The 21,891-nt window shown below is 36.3% G+C and overlaps 1 protein-coding gene across 7 annotated transcripts in view; it reads right to left on the bottom strand.

Annotated features, from left to right (window-relative positions):
- Positions 1–4,019: 4,019 nt before the first annotated feature.
- Positions 4,020–21,891, bottom strand: part of LOC108974965 — a 49,062-nt gene continuing 31,190 nt past the window's right edge. The window contains exons 2-9 of one of the 7 annotated variants that reach the window (XM_018943105.1): positions 17,231–17,320; positions 16,679–17,117; positions 16,377–16,492; positions 7,580–7,745; positions 7,051–7,501; positions 6,538–6,997; positions 6,072–6,471; positions 4,020–6,006 (exon numbers count right to left, since the gene is read on the bottom strand). In XM_018943105.1, coding sequence (XP_018798650.1) covers positions 4,683–6,006; positions 6,072–6,471; positions 6,538–6,997; positions 7,051–7,501; positions 7,580–7,745; positions 16,377–16,443 — 2,868 coding nt within the window. In that variant the 5' untranslated portion in view covers positions 16,444–16,492; positions 16,679–17,117; positions 17,231–17,320 and the 3' untranslated portion in view covers positions 4,020–4,682. Of the gene's footprint in view, positions 6,007–6,071; positions 6,472–6,537; positions 6,998–7,050; positions 7,502–7,579; positions 7,746–16,376; positions 16,493–16,678; positions 17,201–17,230; positions 17,645–20,098; positions 20,126–20,271; positions 21,205–21,891 lie in introns of those variants that run through there. The other 6 variants (XM_018943106.1, XM_018943108.1, XM_018943109.1 and 3 more) reach the window with 6 other exon arrangements.

Genomic DNA, 21,891 nt, shown 5'->3' with positions numbered 1-21,891 from the left:
TTGTAAACGTACTAACTAGAAAAGTGAAAGAAAACAGATAAACGTAACAAAACCAAACCAAAGTGAAAATTTGGTATAAATCTTAATAAAAGGAGGAAATAATTGAAAAATATACAAACAAGTTGTGTTTTTATTTTTGCAAAATGGTTATGCATATTTTTGTTGCAGCAATTTAATCACGAGTGGCCCTCATTTTAGTGTAATAACCTACAACAAGGCGATTTTTGGAAATGTAGAAAAAAACGACTACATTTCTTGTACAATTTTTAAGCATACACAGAAAAAATTTTGCGGAAAAAACTAAATATTTACAATATTTCCAGTTACACATAATCCCCGACGGCGCTAAAACGTCCTTCACCGCTTGCAGAGATTGCGGCTTCATCATCGCTGAGACCTGAAAAACATTCTCACTATAAGAACAATGAACCGAAAATCATTAGAAAATTGAGGATGTAAAAAAAATTGAATTTTAGCAAAAATTTTGGTTTAAATTTGTTTCTTCATTTCAAAAAGCTGGTAGGTCATTGTAAGAACATAGATTGTAACAAAAAAGGACCCGGAAATTGTAAAAAAGAATTGTTAAAAAGAAACGCAGAATATTTAATTATTAATCAATATGTTTTTTTTTTCGTCGCCTTCAAAGTAATCCGCCTCAGATGTAATACACTTATGTCAATGATTTTTCCAGTCCTCGAAACATAAGCTCTTCACTTTATAAGCACTTTATGCGATCTCTTTCAGCTCTTTCAGCGATCGGTCGACACAAAGCGAGTTCCACGGAACGGCAATTTCAGTTTGGGAAACAAGAAAAAATCACACCGAGCCAAATCTGGTGAATACGGTGGTTAATATATGGTATTCATGTTTGCAATCAGCTTTATAGAGTTGAGTCTATTAAGAATGCTTTTCATACCCAAAATATCACCAAAATCATTTGAGCGCACTCGCGATAGCTCTACCGTCTAACTAACACTAGCCTGACGATTTTCAAGCATCATATCCTTTTTAATATTTTCATCAGTTGAAGAGGTCGTCCACAACGAGGCATATCTTCAACGATCTCTTGACCAACTCACCGACCAATTTAGCAAAATATCTGTTTTTGAAATATCTTTTACCCGGAGAATTTAATTACAATTTCCGGGTGCTGTTTGCCTCAATGTATGTATAAGAACATAGTTTTCTGGTTTTCTCATCATTGGTCTGTGGGTGATCAAGCAATAAAGCGGGAACTTAGCAGAAACTACCCTCGTTTCTAGACTAAACATATAATAGTAATAGACTTCCTCTAAGTCCAGTCGGCTCAGAGTCCTTCACTCATTGACATGCCTACCAACTTACACGCTAATTTGTTATGAATTAATGCATTCAATTTAACGTGCATAACACCAAAACACCTGCCATATCGCTAGAAGGATCTTAGGCGTTCAGGATTTATGATGAATTCAATTCAACCCAAAACCTCTTTGAGACACGCAAAATACTGTAGTTATTGGTATTGAGCAATAGTTTAAATATAATACGAGTATAACATGTTTGTGTACTATAACGTGGTATAATCGTAATATATAATAACAAAATAGCGATTGCTTACTTAGTTGCTTATGATCAATAGTACGTTTGCCATGATGCTAATTTTTGCTTGCGCTTCTCTAACCTTAAATGCGTCAATAGTCATACAAAAGAGGCATGTATTTATATATATGTACATAATATATATATACATATATATAAATATTTTTTTAATTTCATTAACTGCAAAAAAAAATTAGAAAATTAAATCTGTTACAACGCCATTCTAATGAAGTACTTTTGTGGATGGTCAAAATGTGAAGAGTATTAAAAAAACGGTAGGCAAATTACGAGTGTCTAATAATAAAAACAAATTTGTGATAGTATAGTTCAGTGCTGAATTTGTCTTTGAAAAAGTAATGTAAATTATTATATTGCCCTCCAATTCTTAGGCTGCTATGAGTCCAATTTTCCCGGAGAAAATTAGTTCGTAGTAAGAACGGCTGAGGATAACAAGCATTCGCTTCCCTCAAAGTAGTTCAAGTGGCAGTGCAATATGGTAAATTTCAAAGACTTCGCATTTCGTTTCACTGCTAAATTTTTATCAAGTGAAATTTTTGAAAATCGATGTTTTAATATGAAAGTAGATTTTCGCTATTTGCCAATAAATGGCATTATTATAATGGATTTTAATACACTCAAAACATGATAAATTTAACCTATACATTGACTGAAGGATATCGCGCACACCAAGACGAAGAAGGTGCTGTACGCACTGAATCAAAGTGCCGTGATTGGTATCGTTGCTTCAAAGATGCCCATTTCGATATTAATGATCGTCTGCGAGAAAAAAACCTTAAAAATGGTGAATTTTTAGTCGTGTCCTGATAAAAATTTCCTTACAATAAAATTTTATTTTCATTAAAAAAACGGAGAACTTAGTGTCCATCGAATATACATATATTTGAAAATATTTTCTGAAATTTGAAAAATATATGGTAAATATATAGAATTTTTTTGCTCGAAACGCTGTTTTCAGGGTCGACGGGGAAAGTTTCTACGAAAAAGCTGGCTGATTTTTTATAGAAATTTGGGAGTTTAAAGCCACTGTGAAATATGATTTTTTCACAAAAAAACTCCATTTTTTGGGAAAGTGCCATTTTGGCAATACCCATCTATTATAATTGGTTAGATTAGGTTAAGCTAGCCTGATAGGCCAATAAGCCACACATAGACCAATTTTATTCAGTTACTACCTGATGCCTTGCTCTAGACGTTTCCTGCAGTCTTTACGATCTGTCAGCCCCATTCTGCGGGCGTGTTTCGCTACCAGGCAGTGACCAATTAGTATTCCGATACAGTCTCCTTAATCAAGTGGCAATAGTAATTTTGTGTATTTCTAATCTAACGTTTTGCACATGATTTTTTGCACTCCGGTAGCTCGTTCAATCGGGTTTTCATTTTCTTTACTATGCTTTTGTCCCCTTCTTCGTATGGACAATGCATGAGTTTCCCATTGTTGATTAAGTTTCCGGATGTTAGCCGTACACCATTCTTGGCATGCGCGCACCTACAGGATTCGATAGAGGGCATTCATAACTAACGAAAAAGCGGCTGCTCTGTTGTCTCCGAGTATCTGAAGAGTCAGGACAGACATTTTGTGTAAAACTCGGTAAATCTGCAACAGAGACGTTTGAATAACGTAATCACGGTGGACGAGTCGTGGATCTTTGCGTATGATCCCAAGACAACGAGGCACTCTTCCTTCGTGGAATCGTGATGGCAGCGCTGCATCGACCCAGAAGGAGCCTATTTTGGAGTTTTTAAAGAATAGTAACGATTGGACAATTTTATTTTTTTGTAAATCGACTCAGTCCTATTACTTTCAGGACAAACTCTGTATATCCCCGCATCAACAACAAAATATCTTTTACAACAATAAGTTTTTTAGTTATTCTGATTTAAAATAAAAAGAATTAAGCAGAAAAATCTTCCTCACCAACAATAAATGCATTGCGCTTCTTCGGGGATAAAGGGCGAGGAAATCATCTACGAGATCTGTAAAACCCAAAATTTTACTAAATTAACACTGTGCATTAATTCCTAAAAATTTACATTACTTGTATTTAAATAAAAACCTATTTAAAAATAATCTACAAAAAAGCGTGTTGCCGGTTAGCCGAAGCAGAAAATCGTTATGAACACAGAAGAGTTCAAATTTTTCAAATTTCAAATTTTTTCCCTGCTTCAATAACATCTCAGACCGCACTCAAATTCGTGGAAAAAAAAAATCACACAACTTTTATAATAGTTTTCAAAAACTACAAAAATAAATTCTTAAATTTTTAAGTGGAAATGATAATAATAGAAGACAAATTGTATTCGCAGCTCAAGTTCCTTAATATTCCCCTTATTCCCTTCCTTCCTTCCATACAAAACTATGTATTAAAGTTATCAAGCCGTCGGGATTGCATTCGTATTTCATATAATAATATAATTCCATGTTTCTTGTAAAATTAAATAATTTATTCGTACAAAATATAAGTACTATACGTACTTAATACAAATTATAACCTACTCCCTAACAAATTCCAAACAGCAATACCTTGGCTCCAAGCGATGACGCGAACGGCATTCGCAGGAGTCAAGAATTATGTTTTCTTAACTAAACATTTTTTACTTATATTCGAAATTACATACATAAGCAATTAGAGTAAGTGGAAAACAGTGATAGGGTTAGAAATATTTACAGAAAATTCAATTTAAGTATTCTCTAAAGAGATGAGCTTAGAAAATATTAAATATAAATAATTTTATAAAATTGGCCGCAAATGTAAGAAAATTCTAAAACCAGCAAATTAGTGGCGACTCACAGGGTTGCACGTAAATGGCGATCACAATGGTATTTATTTTTATTATCTATACAATTTATTTAGTTATACTTCTTTTTGGTTAGACCGAGGGCTAATTGCATCTTCAGTAAAGCAGCCAAGCTTTATGGCGAAGCGTTTGACAAATTCATTTGTAAATTTATTTTTGTATTGTTTCGAAAAAAAGTAATAGTGACGAGATGAGCGTCTACAGCATTTGACTTATCACGCGCTTTTACACAATTCGAATAGTGTTTAACCCACACTGTTTTCGATAACCAATACAGTTATGTAGTTTCAGGGTTTTCGTTCAACCGACATTTGATTCGTCGCTTTGCCTGGCCTATAGGTGGGTAGTTCTATGAATACTGGCTCATAACTGGGATCTTCCGGTCGTAATGCCCGCGATTCAGAGAGCACCATATTGGTGTAATAGCTAAGCGCACGCTTTTGACCCGAGCGATCAATACTACTCTCAACACTACTCGTTGGTTTTTCTACATTATCCGGCCTTAGGAGTTTGAAAATATTACGCTGCGTTCGGGACTCAGACACTGCGCGATCTGTTAGCGATTTTCGGACAGGGCGGTTGTCCTCAACACGCTTCTCACGCAAAAAGGACGCCTCCTCAAAACGTGGTATATAGCGTGGTTTGCGTGGTTCTTCCTTAAGAGTAGCAGGCTGTTCAGTACTACTCACTGGTGAGCCGCCTATATTGAAGCCAAAGAATTTCGGCGCTTGCACAGAGATCAGCGGTAAGAGCGTCTCACGTGCGTAACGCTCTGCACGTTGTAGTAAATCGCCGAGACGGAAGGGCAGCAGTTGCACAGTAATAACTTCCTCCGGTGAGTTCTGCTTCGGTAGCTCGGGTCCATTGCGTACCGTAATCGGTGTAATTTTAATAATTTCCGGTTTCTTTGTGTCCAGCGGCGAGTCTGTGAAGACAATCTCCTTTGCTTTCTTCACACGTGGTGTAGTCGCCTTTAAAACGGGCTCAACTATCTCTTCCGTGGTTACACCATATTCCTGCAGGTTACGTGCATTCTTGAGCCCCAAGCGGCGATCGTTCAAAACGGGTTCGAAAATCTCAGTTGGTTCGACGGATAAACTGCGACTGGATTCACCAACTTCTTTGTCCAGCGAATTGGTGCCTTCGAATATGGGTTGCCATGGCAGATCGTTATCAGTATATGTATTATTTTGATCCAGCCGAAAACTAGTACCGAGATTGAAATAGTCTTTGCTTTGCTTGGCGGCATCTATACTATCAGTTTCCAAATTGTCTATGCTCTCTTGTCCATTAGAGTCGGGCACCGAAGTGGTGGGCACATTATAAGTACCATATTCTTCTTGGTTCTCCAATTCACAGTTACCAGTAAGCAGCTTTAGGCGCACAGGTGTACCCGATGAAAGCTTAGTCGATGGTTTACAGAGGGAATGACTGCGTCCAAAGCTGTCGGTTAGAACAACCTTATCAATGTCCCAGTGCGGCAGTCCCTTGGACAACCAACCACTATAGGATTTGTAATGTAAACTAAGTGTGGTTGGAAAGCCTAGGGCGGGATGTGGAACAATGATTTTCGAAACAATATCTCCAGCGAAGAATTCAGAGTCGTCTTTTCTATATGAGACAATTTTTATTATTATTAAAGCCTTGTAGAAAAAATAAACTATAAAAAGACTCACTCTGATATTTTGAAGGTTTCATTTAAGCCACCCTCCCCTTCGAGTGTCGCCTCCAAGCGGCCGATAGTACGTAGCGGCAAATCATTGAAGGAATTGAATATTTCCAGCTTAAATTGATGCGCACAGAAAGGTTCCTCTTCTCTTGTTAATAGATACAGTTGTCCACGGCCGGTGGACCTATCAGCGTAGTAGCCCATGTTGCCGCATTTTGGCACACCTTCAGCAACGTCATCGTCATTTTGCGCGCAAGGAAAGCAATCGCCTTTAATAAAGTCATCATAGCTATTGCACGGATAAGCTGGAAACATGCAGCGCGGAGCGACTGAGTCAATGAAGAACTTGTAGGCACGTCGATGATTACAGAGCGAACGACCCTCCTCCTCATCGGCAGTTTGTGCAGCTATAAATGGGGGGTAATAAATTTGATTAACAAAAAATGCTAAGTAAATAATATTCAGCTACTAACACCAAATGAAATCGGTTACGGCGCCCACAAATAAATTTGAGCAGCCCGTTTGCACACGTCCACCATTCGGGTAGAAATCCACATGTCCCATTGGCTGCCACGAGCCCAGTCCACCAAGTATTAAGTTCTCACCGTTTGAGTGTATAACGTCCACAAAGTCCGCATCCGAATTATCCAAACGCACTTTGGGATGTTGTGCCTCGAACAGTGGACCGGCTGGATCCAAACCCGTAATGCGAGCCAAACCTGGCAGTTCAGCGCCAGCGAAACCAGACACATGTGCGCCCAAACTGAAACCGATTATATGGGTGCGCGTTAAGTTGAGACCCTTGTACTGCTTCAGATTCTGCAAAAGCATGGCCAGTTGTTTGCCCACCAGACGTGTATTGGCTGCAGCACGCACGTAATTTGGGAAAGTCGCGCCGTTCTCCCAGTCCACGCAAATAACAATACAATCTTCCTACAATAACAATCTGTATAATTTTAAACTTTAATTAAATCTAAAGAACCTACCACCGCCATCAACGCCGTTTTCATTTCGTAGATCCAGACATGCGGACAAGCCGAACCGAAACCGTGCACGATCACGCGCACCGACAATTCATCGAAGCCATGCAATTCGTCGAGTGTCAGTGGAGTACTTTTAAAGACGCTACGCTGTGTCGTGGTGGTTGTTGTCGTCGTAGTTGTTGTGGTGGAACTATTGGCATCTGTATCACTTACTGAACCGGCTCTGCGTCGTATAGAATGCGAAGATCGTGCGACTTTGGCAAAAGCGTCAGTCATATTTAGAAACGGCAACTCCATGAGGGGACGTTCGGAACGATTTTTTGTAGAGTAAAAATAGAATTTGGTGTTGATATCTTGTGGCGGCGAGGGCAGCATTTCCAAATAAGCAAAGGGGCCGGAGTCCTCAAAACAACCGAGTTCGCCATAACAAACGCGTTTGATTGCACGCTTCGATCTGTTAGCAAATGCAGTGACAGACATAATGTTTAAATAATATCTATATATGGAAAGCGATTAAAGGTAATGTTCGCACCTGCGATGTTTATTACGTTGCTGCAGAAGTTCATGTTGTCTTATAGACTCCCGTACGGCACGCACTAAATCAGTGCTGTTCGCCAATCCATTAGAGAAACTGTCTGCTAACGCGTCACCGAGATCATCTTGGGCCGGTGAATGGTCCTCATGTACTACTGAGCAAGCTGAAACAATAAAAGATAGAGAATAGGTAAGGAGTGTCCAGTAGGATGATTTCATCTGAGTCTAAAAAAGGTATTTAAAATCCATTATACACATACATTCCATAAGCATTGCCACATACTGTCTTTGAATGAGTAACGTATTTTAGGATATTACCGTCGGTTTGCAGGTAGAAACTCTCAATTCAATACATACAAAGAAGTTCTGATGTGCTCTTGGCTCGAAATGAGTCATTCGTCACTAAGGTAATGGCAGACAGTTTAGATTTTTTGTCTTACCGCATGAGTTTCTATTGAACCATGTTGAGTAAAAACCCTTACGATTGTCCCTTGATCATGTAGTTACTAGAGTGCATGTTTTCAGTGGAGATCCAGCTCGGTGGCATTCCAATGAGAGCGGAGAAGGGTGCCTTTCTGGTTGGCTCGTCGGATTTTCAATTGCCAGTGATTCTAATATGACCAGGCACCCAAACGGGTCTGATGATGAGGTAGCTTTATGCTCCTTCTAGTGAGGACAGACACTACTAAAGAAGCTTTGAACAGCACAGTTAGCGAGGTCAACGTTAGTATTACTCCTGTGCTGTCGGAGTAAGTGCTCACATCCCTGTGTACCGCCACATTAATAGCAGTAACTTCTGTCTAAAAAATACTAAAGTGGTTCGGTAGCCTAAAGCTAGGGTTGAAAGAGAGCTCTTTACAAAAAACTCGCGCTGTAACCTTTCCTCCTAGCGTTGATCCATCCGTGAAAAGGCTTACTGCGCCTCTACTAAAGCAACTCCATAGAAAAGTCTCAACAAGGAGCCTTTACGACGTAGTAATCCAAGTTTTCAGGAATGCAGTTGAAGAAGGAGAAATTTTCAGCATATCCTTCTTCAGACTCTTTCGTATACCCAGGTTTGCTGAATCTTCTCAGCAACGCACTTGCCGACAATGTCCTCCGGTTCTATGTGTAAGTAGCGTTAAATGCGATTCTTGCTGTAGTCTGCAGTATGAAAGCCGCTCGTAGGGCATGTTTCAACTTCAAAGCTTTAATCTTTATGTCACCTTTTCGATCGCTTTCATATAATATTTCATATAATGGCAGTGTATACATATTCAGATAAATAAAAGGACCACAGAGTTAACAGCAACACATTTTAGCCAACAAAATATTTACTTTTTTTACATTCTTACTTAGATAAAAATAAAAAAAAAAAAATATTCGGTTTACGGAAGTCGATTTTTGACCTATGTATTTCGGAAAACAAGCAACAAAGATCCACACAAAAAGATAGGTACAGATCGTCTATCAAACCTAAGAACAGCAGTTTATAAGAGAGCTTCACAACAATCAAATAAAAATTTTATGAAACCACAAAGATTCTAGTAATTATTTTCAAGCTAAGTCTAAAAACAGACAATTGACAATATGCGACAAATGAGGGAGTAATCATTCTTCGTAAACAAGAAAGATTACGTGATTGTAATACAATTCGACGTGAGCCATAAACTCTCCTTTCTATTCTTTCACGCTTCCCAAATATAGCTTTTATAGGTAATCACTCCAAAAATATTGTAGTAATAAATAATAATTATCGCTGTACATGATGAGCCTGGAACTTCGTTTATTTTGAGGAAGTGAAATGCAAAATGGAAAATTTTTATTATCAAAAGCAATTAAATTCTTAGCTTTTTTTAAGGATGCATCAAGCATTATTGCAGACATATTTGTGAGAATGTTAATAGTTAATGTTATTTTTATGATGGCACTTTAAAGTACAAAATAGCCAATAAGAATAAAAAATCTTTTTAATTGCATAATTACCTTGAAGTGATTCTTGAACTTCAGCAATAAACCTTGTTAAAAATATTGTTCAACAGAAAAACTTTGAAACGAATTAAATTTCATTTCGAACAAAGTTCACACATCATTTCAAATTTTCAAAAACAAATATTAGTTGAGTTCAAAAAAAACAAAAGTTTTAAATATTTTTACCGAAGATTCAGATCAAAATTGCAACTGAAAACGTGGATATTGGACAGGACATTTTACGTATCATTTCAACAATTTATTTAAGTTTTATAAACACAATGAATATAAATAAAAAAAATCTTTTTGTATTCGTCATGAATGTTTTATATTTATAAAAAACCACACCGATTAGTTAATTTCAACATTACAAAAAAATTGCGAAAATCAATGATTTTGCGGAGGATTACACTGAGACGATCCTTTAAGGAATAGTACATACATAAACATGTGTGATGTAACAACATCTTCACAATCTCTAAACATATATATGCTTCTTATTATAATGAATAACACTGCAGTCTGCAGTAGTAGAGCGGAAGAGAGCGCATCCCACGCCCCTATCTAATTTTATTTTGTATTTTTGAAGAAAAAAAATTTTAAATGATTCTTACATGAATATTGAACACATGTTTATGTTTTGAAATTTTTTTTATTTATGAATTTATGTGACTTTTAACATAAAACGGCAGAGAGTAGATTATGCCCGTCTCGAGCTTCCAAGCTCCCTCATCACCAATTTTCAACCAAATCGGTTCAGCCGTTCTTGTGTTATAAATATAGACATAAAGTGCGAAATCAAGGGTGATTTTGCAAAAAAGAAAGCCGTTAGGGCCTTCTCCAGGACTAAAGTCATACCCGTGCAAATATTCACGGGCTTCAAAAGAGGCTTATTTCCGTGCTGTGGTTCGGGCGTAATGCGCGCACATACAAAAAATCCGTTTCATTTTTATATATAAAAGATATTCGTATAGGTGCATAAGTATAGACATTACATTATACGTTTTCAATTTTGTATGCTTAAATGCGCAAATAATTTCAATTGAGTCAAATAAATTGCATAAATTAACAATGTGTTGGAATTTCAAGACTTTAATGCAAACATTTTTGATTCATGAAACACTTTGAAAACTTGTAGATATTTAAATCATAAAAATGTGAGTTAAATTAGCGAAAGGCGTCACATTAGTGCCTCATTTCGCACAATATGAAAAGCAATTAATGTTAATTAGTTGCGACTCATAGCTAAAGACATGTTTATTAGAAAACACAACAAGCTGATTTTCATTACAAACGACGGTAAGTGGTATGCACATATGTGTTAAAGTCAAACATATTGAAGTTGTGAAACTAAAAATACTTTCGTTGAGTTCATATGGCACGCAAAATGCATACATAAATTATAATAAAATGTCAAATTTTTTATGTTAATATTTCGTGCAAAGGAAGCATTACTAAAGTGTATATGCAGTCAACCAGACTAGGTTCCTTTGCATCATATAGTACAATGTACAGTTTTATACAGGTATAATGATATCMAATTTTTCTCAAAGTAAGTAAGTAAGTAAAAATCATTAATTTTGATCTTTCTGTTTTTTTCTTTAAAAAAGTAGGGAACTGCGAAATGGATCACCTTTTATAATACTCTTGGGATTTTCTTTGTTCACCGTTCCAGAGCCTAAGACTCTCATCATTCATTATATTAGGAAATATACATACATTTTAAATATGTCTTTGCTTACATTCATCAACGTTCTGTTTCTTGTTTCACATTTCCAATAAAACACATGAGCTGAGTCTTTAGTAAAGTAAAGGAACGGGTTTTGAATGAAACTATGACTTTGTTTTTTGACATATTATCCGTCCGGAATAATACAATTACGCATATTTGTTCGATACAGTTATTTCAGAACTGTCTAAATAACTCTTTTTGTTTTTCAATATAAAAATCCCGATATAAGTGAACTTTTTTCCATTGAACCACTTTAGGAGTCTGGAGAAGAGAAAGGTTAATATGGTGGGAGAAGTTTAGTTCATAGCATAAACGCCTTAATTTATCACTAGAGTGAAACTTTGTTTTATGGAAAGGGAAATTTTTATAGCCAAATGAAAGCGCTCTGCTTTGATTTCGATGAGAAATTTTCGTTCCTTTTAAAGTTAACAAACTCACTTAATTTTTACTTCTGAACAAGGTGCACCATTTGTTCTAATACAGCAAAGACAAATTTTAGAACTTGAATTAAATCGTCGAAACCGTAACAGGTGCTTGCATTACGTCAAAGGGCTTGTGCCATCAATAAATAATGTTTTATCGGAGCTCGGTATTAATATATTTTTTTCCATTGTAAGCAAACATTACAGAGATTTCCTTTGAGAGTAATAACTTAAACACAGTTGCATGAAATCTCATGACACATTGTCTGTATTCTACTGAAGGTTAGCACCAATGCAAAGATATTGTGTAGCATGTCACGACAAGTACTACTTTTTTTTTATCCCAAAGCTTTAAGGGTTTGTGTGCCGAGTAATAATGTCAAATAATGAACAAGCCTGTGCTATTTTGTCCATTGAACAACACACGGTCTGATTTATTAGGTTTTCGAACTATATCCAAATCTCCTTCAGCGTTAGCGTTAAGTAATAGTAATAAGAGCATCTCATATGGGAACGCACACTACTTTTACGAACTAAGGACTTACGTCTATCACCTATTGTTGGGGTGAGAATAGCCGCACCAACACTACTTTAAGATGGGGGAATGATCAAGAGGCTATAGTAGTAGTAGTTGATCACGAACGGATGAGACTGGAGATAATAAAGAACTTCTCTTCACATACCGACTCTGCCGATGAGTCATCAATCTTTTACGGCTGACTCGTGGGAACAAACATGAACGTGAAAAATAATAACAGAATAACAACAACACTTACTTTGAGGACCACGATAAGCATTACAATCTATCGTCAGGAAACGATAAAAAATAATATCCTATATTCCAACAAAGTAATCCAGTAATTGCAGCAGAAAAAACAGACTCTACCCAAGTCTTAAATATGGAACCGACCACCTTCAAAGCGACCATGAGTACAAACCAGATTACACCGGCATCCAAAGAAGAGATGCAGCGCAAACAGAGAAAAAATTTTTAAATTTAAATGAGAAAAAGACTTTACCGGAGGGCAGGTTTTGTACTCAAAAACTTCGCCAAAGGTAGGGCTGCTTAGTTGACGTAGCAGAGATAAAGCACCTAACGTAAATAGTGGAGGAATATGATAGTTTCTTGAAAAGATAGAAAACGGAAATTCTCGCGGAAACCGTCAAGACCATGCTCTCAGAAGAGAAGCCGGTTCCACAACGAAACGTTGAAATCTCTATCCAAAAAACTCAAGTAGGTGAAGCCAAGCTGACAGGGACAGCCTCCGGGTGTAAACCATAGACTAAACCTCTTCCTCCCTCTAGACTCTACTTCAGATTGTCGAGTCTAGTAGCCTCAATAATCCGACGGGTTCCCACCCGAGTTTTAACTTCTTAGGGACTACGTGGTCATCAAGAGCGCGGACCAGGCCACCTTGGATTTACTAAAAGGTACCTTGTTAGCCTCAAACTGAAGCGAATCGCAGATAATTAACACGACATAGAAGAGCTCAACGACAACAACTAGATGCTAAGAGATGTGGTCACCGAAGAACAAACAATGGGCAAATATCTAAGATGTTCACAGATAAATCTGCAGCACTCGCAGTGCTGCTGACAGTCTGACATCCCTTATAAGTAAGGGTGGCATCGACGTCAGCCTTATTCTGGAACCGTTAGTTAGAGCTGACGCGGTCAATGAGCTGAACATCACCAATTATTACATTTTGTGCAAAATATTTTTATAGATTATAGAACATACCCATTTTTAACACAGTTTCACCGAAAGCCAAGTACCCCGTTATATTGTTTGTAAGTCTGTAAATACTATTTCGTTACCAATATAATGAGTCCGTAGTTCTAGTCTTATCATACCTGTTTTGTCATCCTATCTCTGTTAGCTACCACAAATGAAAATTCAAGTCAAGGGATCATATGTCTTTACTACATATACCGAATCTTAGAGCTAATGAGGATATCAGCTAATAAACGGACTATTCAAACTTACAACTCAAAGCACTTATACAATCTAAAGTGTTAATTAAAATAAAATAATGAGTACTCACCACGTCTAGGCGGAAGTCGTAAGCAATATATTATGCGTACTTCAGGCTGTAGTTTCTCGAAGACACTCATGTAGCGTTTTCAACACTTTTACTTTTCAAAATCGTGAATATAGCTGTTTGCCGTAAGCAAGTACTTAAAGTGTGCATATTTGTTATAACCCCCTTTAATTTTAAAAGCACTGAAGTTACGACAAAAATGCTAATTACTCACATGCCTTTGTTTTTCTTTAGACGAGTATGGTTTACCGTTTAAGTGATTGAACTGTCGAACTCAACGTTTCGAATTAATCAATCAACACCTCTTGCCAATTGGCACTATTGATGAAATTTTCTCGGGTTATACAAATATTTAATTTAGAGTATTTACACCTTCGTGTCGTCACGATTATGTGACTTTGTTCGTTTTTTTGTTTTCATTATTTTTTTTTTTTTTGCTTTTTTGCTGCTGCTTTATAATACTCGTCACGCGAATCGGAATTACCATTGAATAGCTATAATAATTAAGAAGAGTTAGCTGTATGTATGGTATAACGGCAATATGTTGTAGGTGACAATTGCACAAGACATTATGTAACACATACGTGCTAAATTCATATATAGACATATGTGTGTTACTCTTTGCAGCTCTTCGGTTTCGGTTTTAATTACTCATAAACAGTCGTTACAAAAGCTCGCGTGCTCGTTGAATGTTTTACCAGATATTATATGAAAGCATTGCTGTCATAACATAATTTTTGAAGTCATTGTAAAAGTGAACTTTGAGCCACTAATAGTAATACTTTGTTCATATTTTTAAATTCTTACATTATTCTTCAAAGGCTATGCCCTCGTCATCGTCAAAGTAGTCCCCCTTGACCCAATATACTTGAGTCAACGTTTTTTCTAATCCTCGTAACAGTTGTTAAAGTCAGTTTCCTGAATAACCTTCAATGCAAATACCGATTCACATTTAATGCCTTAAATTTACTCAAAACGCTTTCCTCGGAGCGATGGTTTGAGTTTTGTGAATGACCAGAAGTTTAATCAGGCGAATACGGCGATCGAGGTACGGTATTGGTTGAAAATTTGGCGAAAAACTCACAAAGATTAAATGCTATATACGACGGTATATCATCGTGGAGCAAAAACCAAGAGTTCTCACAGCAGAGTTACTATCCATAATTTGGTCTAGCTATCAAGTAAAAAATATCACGATTTTAAACAACCTGTTGACTTTATAAGAGAACTGTTGGGCGGCATTTCAAGCTCCTTACGTACAGCTTCTAGCGCGACCATTGGTTTTCGTAAAGGTGGAAAGAACAGCTCGTACGATGACAATCTACTTCCTACGAGCGTGATGGGATAGATACCGAGAGTTGAAGAGAGAGTACACTGAAGTTATGAAGGGAACATTTCTCCAGCCTGCTGAACTGGAGAAGGCTAACTGATTCGACCTTGTTCGGCTTGAACATGGAAAATCAATAACTAACCAGATATTCACCATGCGCCAATTCTTGGAAAAGACCCATGAAAAAAGAATCGAATTGCACTACCTTTTCGTCAATTTCAAAGCTGCTTTTAACAACACGAAAGGAACTGCCTTTATGTCGCGTTATCTGAATTTGGTAACAACGCAAAACAAATATGGTACCAAAATCATCGTTGAGATCGGGAAGGAACTCTCCAAATCGTTCTATACCAAACGAGGTTTCAGACAAGGCGAATCCCTTTTGTGTGACTCTTTTGCTGGAGGAAATAATACGAGCCGCAGAGCTAAATAGAAAGATAAAAGGTTGATATCATTGGCCTAAACAACCGCGCCGCGTGTCTGGTGGTAAACAAGCTCAAGACGAAATATCTCCTCCTCAAACGGTTGTAGCACACAATGTCAACCTCGGAATCCAACGCACAATAACTCTTGCCGACAGGTATTACTTCTGACTAAGTAGGCAATTGAGAAGTAAAGTCTCATCCTGACGAACAAAGACAAAACCATACAAGTCCCTAATCATTCTTTGACAGTTTTCCATACAGTACCTGCCAGCGGATGTAGAGGAAGAGGAAATCCTTCATTTCGTTGGAGAGATCAGGTGAATAAGTTGCTGGCTTCACTTGGTATCCCGAAATAGCGAGAAGAAGAAAAGACTGCTGCCCTGTTGTTACACAGCTACAACCTCTTTCAACAAAATACCAACCTATACATATGTATATGATTTTCAAACTTCCGGCTGGCATTATACCTTATATATCGGTCAATCTGGAGAATATATAGCAAAGTTACATGAACATGTATATAGTCCAAACCACATATCCCTAATATAAACAATTCCAATCTTAATCCAATCCAATAATATAATACATTTAACCGCTTCGGTTGTGTTTATGTCAGATATATTTCATTTTAATTCAATTTTCGCTGACGGGAAGTAATATATAAGATTATAAAGGGTATTCAGCAAGGACAGAAAGGGGGGTATTTTAATGCACTATAGTCGAATAATTATTTATATTTTCTCCTCATAATTCACATTATTCCCACGAGTTTCCACAAATGCATAAAATGACATTTTTATTATAATTTTCTTTTCTTTTCAARTAATCTACATATGTATGAGTTACGAATAAATTTACATTGTTTTTAAGTGCTTACAAGTATCATGCACTCACCTGTCAGATGCCATGACAGCGTTGTCAGCAATGCGCACAGCTTCAGCAGTAAATTCCTCCGCTTCATATTACACTGCTCCACTGACACTTGTGAATTATCGCACTAAATATATTTTCTGTTAACAAAGTAAAAGTTTATTAAACAGGGAAACAGCACAAAGTAATAGAGGTTATGCGACTGAGCAACAATCTACTACAATGAAAGCATTTATTTGAAAATTTGCTGCGCATCACTTAGAAAAAAGTTTGAAACAATTTGTTATACTCGTAAGTAATGCGGCATTATTTCATTATTTACATACTTCCAGTTAAAATATCGCACATGCTTTTCTTTTGGTCGATTTACCGCTACGCAGAAGCGCTGAGCAAAACACAGACTACACACATTTTCACAGTTTACAAGCGCGCTTTTGCACTTGCGCTTTGTGTTGATTTGTTTTCCTCGTTTTTTCTTTCTTTTTGCTTGTTTTTGTTGTCATTTATTTTGGTGGATTTCGCTTTGCAAACAATTTCGTAGTTTTGTGTTTTCGTTGTTTTTTTTTTTGTGTTTTGTTTTTATTTGCTTTTGGCTTACGCTTTTAAATTCACTTTCACTTGTTGCAGCGGCGGCGTGAAGGCGCGGAGTGTTGCCACCAGCGTCAACATATATGATTAGCACAATTATTACCCGTGTATTTAGCGTAGCGGGGCAAAGCAAGGGGGCACAACAAAACCAGGAAGGTAGCTGGGCTTTATATATAACTATGAATGTATTTATACTATAGATTACAGTTTGTTTACTTTAATGAGAGCGTGTTTAATATTTGGCTATTTAAGTATGTATGCACACACATTTAATAGTGTATGTAAATTACCGTTAAATGCTGTTACTTAATCGATTGCGTTGGCTGCATCGGAACTGAGTCACTTGTTGGAACGTAATTTGGGTAGCTTTCCGCTCTTCTCTTTTCACAGGCAGCGTGCAGTTTCGATTTCATTTGTTTAGGTACATACATATGTAATATGTAATATGTATTTAGTATAATAGATCAGTCACAAAAAAATATGTAACTACTGATATATGCATATCCATTTATTATTAATGAAGGCTTGTCATATTTTATCTTTTGAAGCACGGAAATTATTGTGATTGGATTTTTTTACATTGTGTAAATTTTGTGTCCAACAGAAAATAGTTTGGTAGATTACAAAAAGCATGACTTTTGTGTTTTAATTGCATATATGATCATCATCTAATTGCTTAGTGATGGGGTTTGCTCACAAAAAAACGGAACTAATTGTACATATGTATTAGATATAAACAGAATAATTTATATAAATTATTATATTTTAAAAATAGTATACCAAAAAAGGGGTATTGTTTGTAGAATAAACCAGCAAGTAGTTTAAGCAAGATATTAAATACAAAACGATCAGCGTTACTTATAAAACAGCCAAGCTATGACTTTGTAGTTTGTGAATTTCAAAAAATCATACTATTTCGGTAATGATCGAAAGAATCAAATTTTGGATAATAATTACCATTGTTTACGACACTCTGAAGTGTAAATTATTTCAGAAAGCCGCCATATTGTCAAAAATCAAAATTTTGGCTAAGTAAAAACAACTTTGTCTTAATAATAAACTTTTCAAGTTATTGTATTTGAGTTAAATTTGAGCCCACAAATCTTCCCCACCGTCAGACACCTGTTTTCGGAAGTGCTGCTGCAGATAGGCTACTGTATCAAAGGAAGCCAACATTTTTCAAAAATAATATTCGATACTAAAGTAAAATTCTATAATTCTTCAATATTTTTATAAGAGACTCTTTTAAAGAAAACAGGGAAATAGGTAGATGTTAAACAATACCATGATTTAGCATGTTTTATTCGTGCGAAATATGCAAAAAAAAAATAACTACGTTAAAGTCATCTTTTGTGAGGCTGTCGCGAGAGATTATGTTTACCATACCATTAAATTAATTAATGAACGTTGCGATTATACATATGTATATACCTTTCTTTCATTCTGTAAAGACACTGTTTCGCACGTTTCGCTCAACTTATGGTCAACATAATCGATGTACTATTCACAACACCATCACCTATCTTGAGCCTCAGCATTTATTATAGGATAATATTCGATCGAATAGACTACGTCCATCATGCAGTGAAGAAAAATATAGCAGCCTTAGCTGTGGACACGTCGAGATCTTAAATTGAAAGCGTAAAAACACAACTTGTGCAAGAACTGAAGCCACTCGATCATTCCAAGCGACATCGCTGCGCTCTATGGCCTGTTGAAAGGTTCCGCGAAAATCCGACTTTTTGGAGCCAAATTTTGTTCAGCGATAAAGCCCACTTCTAGCTCAATGGTTATGTAAACAAGCAAAATTGTCGCATTTGTGACGAAGAGCAACCTAAAGAGATTCAAGATCTGCCATTTCATATAGGAAAAAGAACGGTTTGGTGTGGTTCGTAGGCTGGTGAAATTATCGACCCATATTTCTTCAAAATTCTGCCGGTGAGAACGTAACCTTCAATGGCAATGATGCCTGAAATTGAAGCTCGTGATTTTGAAGACATTTGATTTAACAAGATGGTACCACTTTCCACACATCGCATCAGTCAATGGTTTTTTTAGAGAACACTTCGGTGAGCAGATAATTTCAAATATTGGGCCGGTCGATTGGCCACCAAGATGATAAGATGGCACACCGTTAGAATTTCTTCTGTGGGAATGTGTAAAGTCTTAAGTCTCTGCGGACAATCCCGCTTCGATTCAGGTCTTGGAGTAAAACATCACACACGTCATTCCCCAGTTAACAGTCGAAATGCTCGAACGAATGGGCCATATGTCAATGTTCTTTCGAAAGATAATAAACATTCCCCATTAAATACGAAATTTCTATGTTTTTTTTTTTCTTTAAAAAAGTAGGGAACGTTGGAGAGTAGTTAATCGAACAAATTATGCTATTTGTTCAAACAAATTGACAACAATATTCTAGCTCGTCCTCGCGCACATGCAATTATGTTGCGCATTTTTCTTTAATCGGTAAATTTTTCTTTCGGCGACAAAACATTTGGAAACAATTCCGCAAGCAACAAAATCTAAACCTCCATTTTATCTAAATATTTGAGGATTTTGCACTAGAGGAAATTTTTTTGCGAATAATTAATGAAATCATTAACCGAATGTTTACCGGAAATTTAACCACTTTTTTCAATCAATGTTTTCATAATTCGATTTTCGATTGAAATTTAGTACCGATGAGGAAACTATGTAATTTATGACAGCTTTGGGGAAGAATGTGCACAAATTTTTTTTCCGGTTCCAGCCTGCTAAGCTTCGGTAGAGGGGGAACTCTTTTACCATAGAAGTAATTTTCGAAAATATGACGAAATGTTACCAAACAGTAATCGTATTGTGTACAATAAAAGTTAGGATTGAAAAAATTAAACCACTATTTATTCTACTTTCCACCATGTTATGCGATAATAAGAATCATGTACTGAGGGCTGCTTATACATATGTATTTCTGTCGAGGTTACTTTAATTTACAAAAAATAGGCTTTTTTCAGAAATTATGCCATAAAGATGACAAATTCACAACAGCAGATAAAAGCGCGAAATTAAATTATATTTATTAGAGAGGTATTAAGTTTCAGTTTCTGTTCATTAATATATAATGTACATTTAGTGTTAGTCTTTATTTTACCGTTTAATTTTGTACTTCTACTCACTGGGTGCACTTTTATCGTTTTAAATTGTAAACATGATTTTTTATGTATTTTATTTTAAGTACATATTTATTAGTCCCAACTATTTTATTTATTTTTAATTTTTAAAATTTTTTAATATTTTTTAAAATATTTTAATTTTTTGCTAATAACAAAGAATTTAACGCTTTTCTCACTTGTTCACAAGTTTATGACACAAAAACTCCAATATTTTTTTTTAACTTTTTCACATTTTCAAAAAAATACACTTATTAAACGCGCACAATATTCCATACCGAAGATTTCAGTAAAACTCGCACATCAATAATTTCGACCGATTGTGTATAATTTACGTTCGCACTTTGCAAACAAAACATCGAATGAGCTGGGATTGCAACAAACGCGGCTTACGGAGTTACTTTTAGTCAAGCCAAGCGCTGTGTTGATTTAGCAAAAGTGGTGAGATCCGACTTTCACAAAGCTCAGGCGATCTGTGTGCGCGCCGCCGCCGCTGTAATAAGTGGTGTCTAGTTACTCAAATGCTCATCGAAGTGCTCACTTAAGCACACACACACACACACACACATGCACGCACTTGTATTGTGTTGCCGATGGCGCTCTTGGCTTGGCGCTGCTTATCAACACCGCGAGCTGTATTATTGACAAAAGTTTATATTTTACACATTGTGTCCACACAACTATTCGCATTGCTTTCACTGGCCACAGCAGCGGCAGCACCCACTGGCTGGCATGCGCACGCACCCATTTCATTCATAAATTTGGCGCATATGCCGTTGTTGGCATGACTTTGGCAGCCACGACGGCGGCGTCCACATCACAACGCGCTTAAGGCCACCAACTAATCGCCAAGCGACTAATAACAAGTTTATTAATTTCATTCAATCTTATTTAGTAACTAGTACAAGATTTTGATGTTAAGCAGTTTCAAGCGTTATCCACTTTTTCCAACCGCAAATGTCACCAGAGTCACCACAGTTGTGGTGACAGTTTCATGCAGAAACATAGCGTTATGTGTGTTTATGGGAAAACAGGAAAAATTTAAATACAAATTGTGGCTGATCTGCTTTTGTTTTTGTTGAAAATGTTGTTGCTTGGGCAAATAGCAGGCGCTGAAAGAAAGAAGAAGAAAAGTAAAATTATGCATATGGAAAAATTATTTATTTTTAATAAGTAATGGTCATAAAAGGTATTGTGTTGACAGAAATTATATAAGCTCGTCAATTTGCGTTCACAATATTAATAAAAAAAAATGTTTATAATGCAGATTTGGGAAAATTCATATATACAGCGCCATCTGTAAGTGAAATTTGTGTTCAAAATATTTTCAAAAACACAGTTAGTCATAAAACATCCATAACTGTTAATAATAAGTATTTGTTTTTCAGAAATCTTAAAATGCTATATACATATATCAGAAATACTTACTACAGCCCAACTTCCTTCTTTATTACGAACTTTTGTACAGGGAAGTTTTCTACCTAACCAATAAATTTTTAGAACACTGCCATTTCTTCGAGTCTTCATCAACGAATTCCCTTATACACAATTTTTCGATACTACGATGTCTTTTTACGACCATAACCCTAATTTTCACCTATTTTCAAGCTTCCTACATCGAGCTAATTTCGAAACTCATTGCTTACCAAAAATGTACTCAGGGAAAATCCAAAATTAAAATTTGATGATAAAAATCATTAAACATAATGTCATCACTACAACTGTCAAGGCGGTTTATAATAGCACAATCACGCAGAAGCATAATTAATTGTTATTGGGTAATCAAAAAAATGCAATCA

This window comes from Bactrocera latifrons, unplaced genomic scaffold (genome assembly GCF_001853355.1).
Source record: "Bactrocera latifrons isolate USDA-ARS-PBARC rearing strain unplaced genomic scaffold, ASM185335v1 scaffold_6, whole genome shotgun sequence".
NCBI lineage: Eukaryota > Metazoa > Arthropoda > Insecta > Diptera > Tephritidae > Bactrocera > Bactrocera latifrons.
The sequence above is the reverse complement of the archived record's forward strand: the minus strand, read 5'-3'. Positions and strand labels throughout refer to the sequence as shown.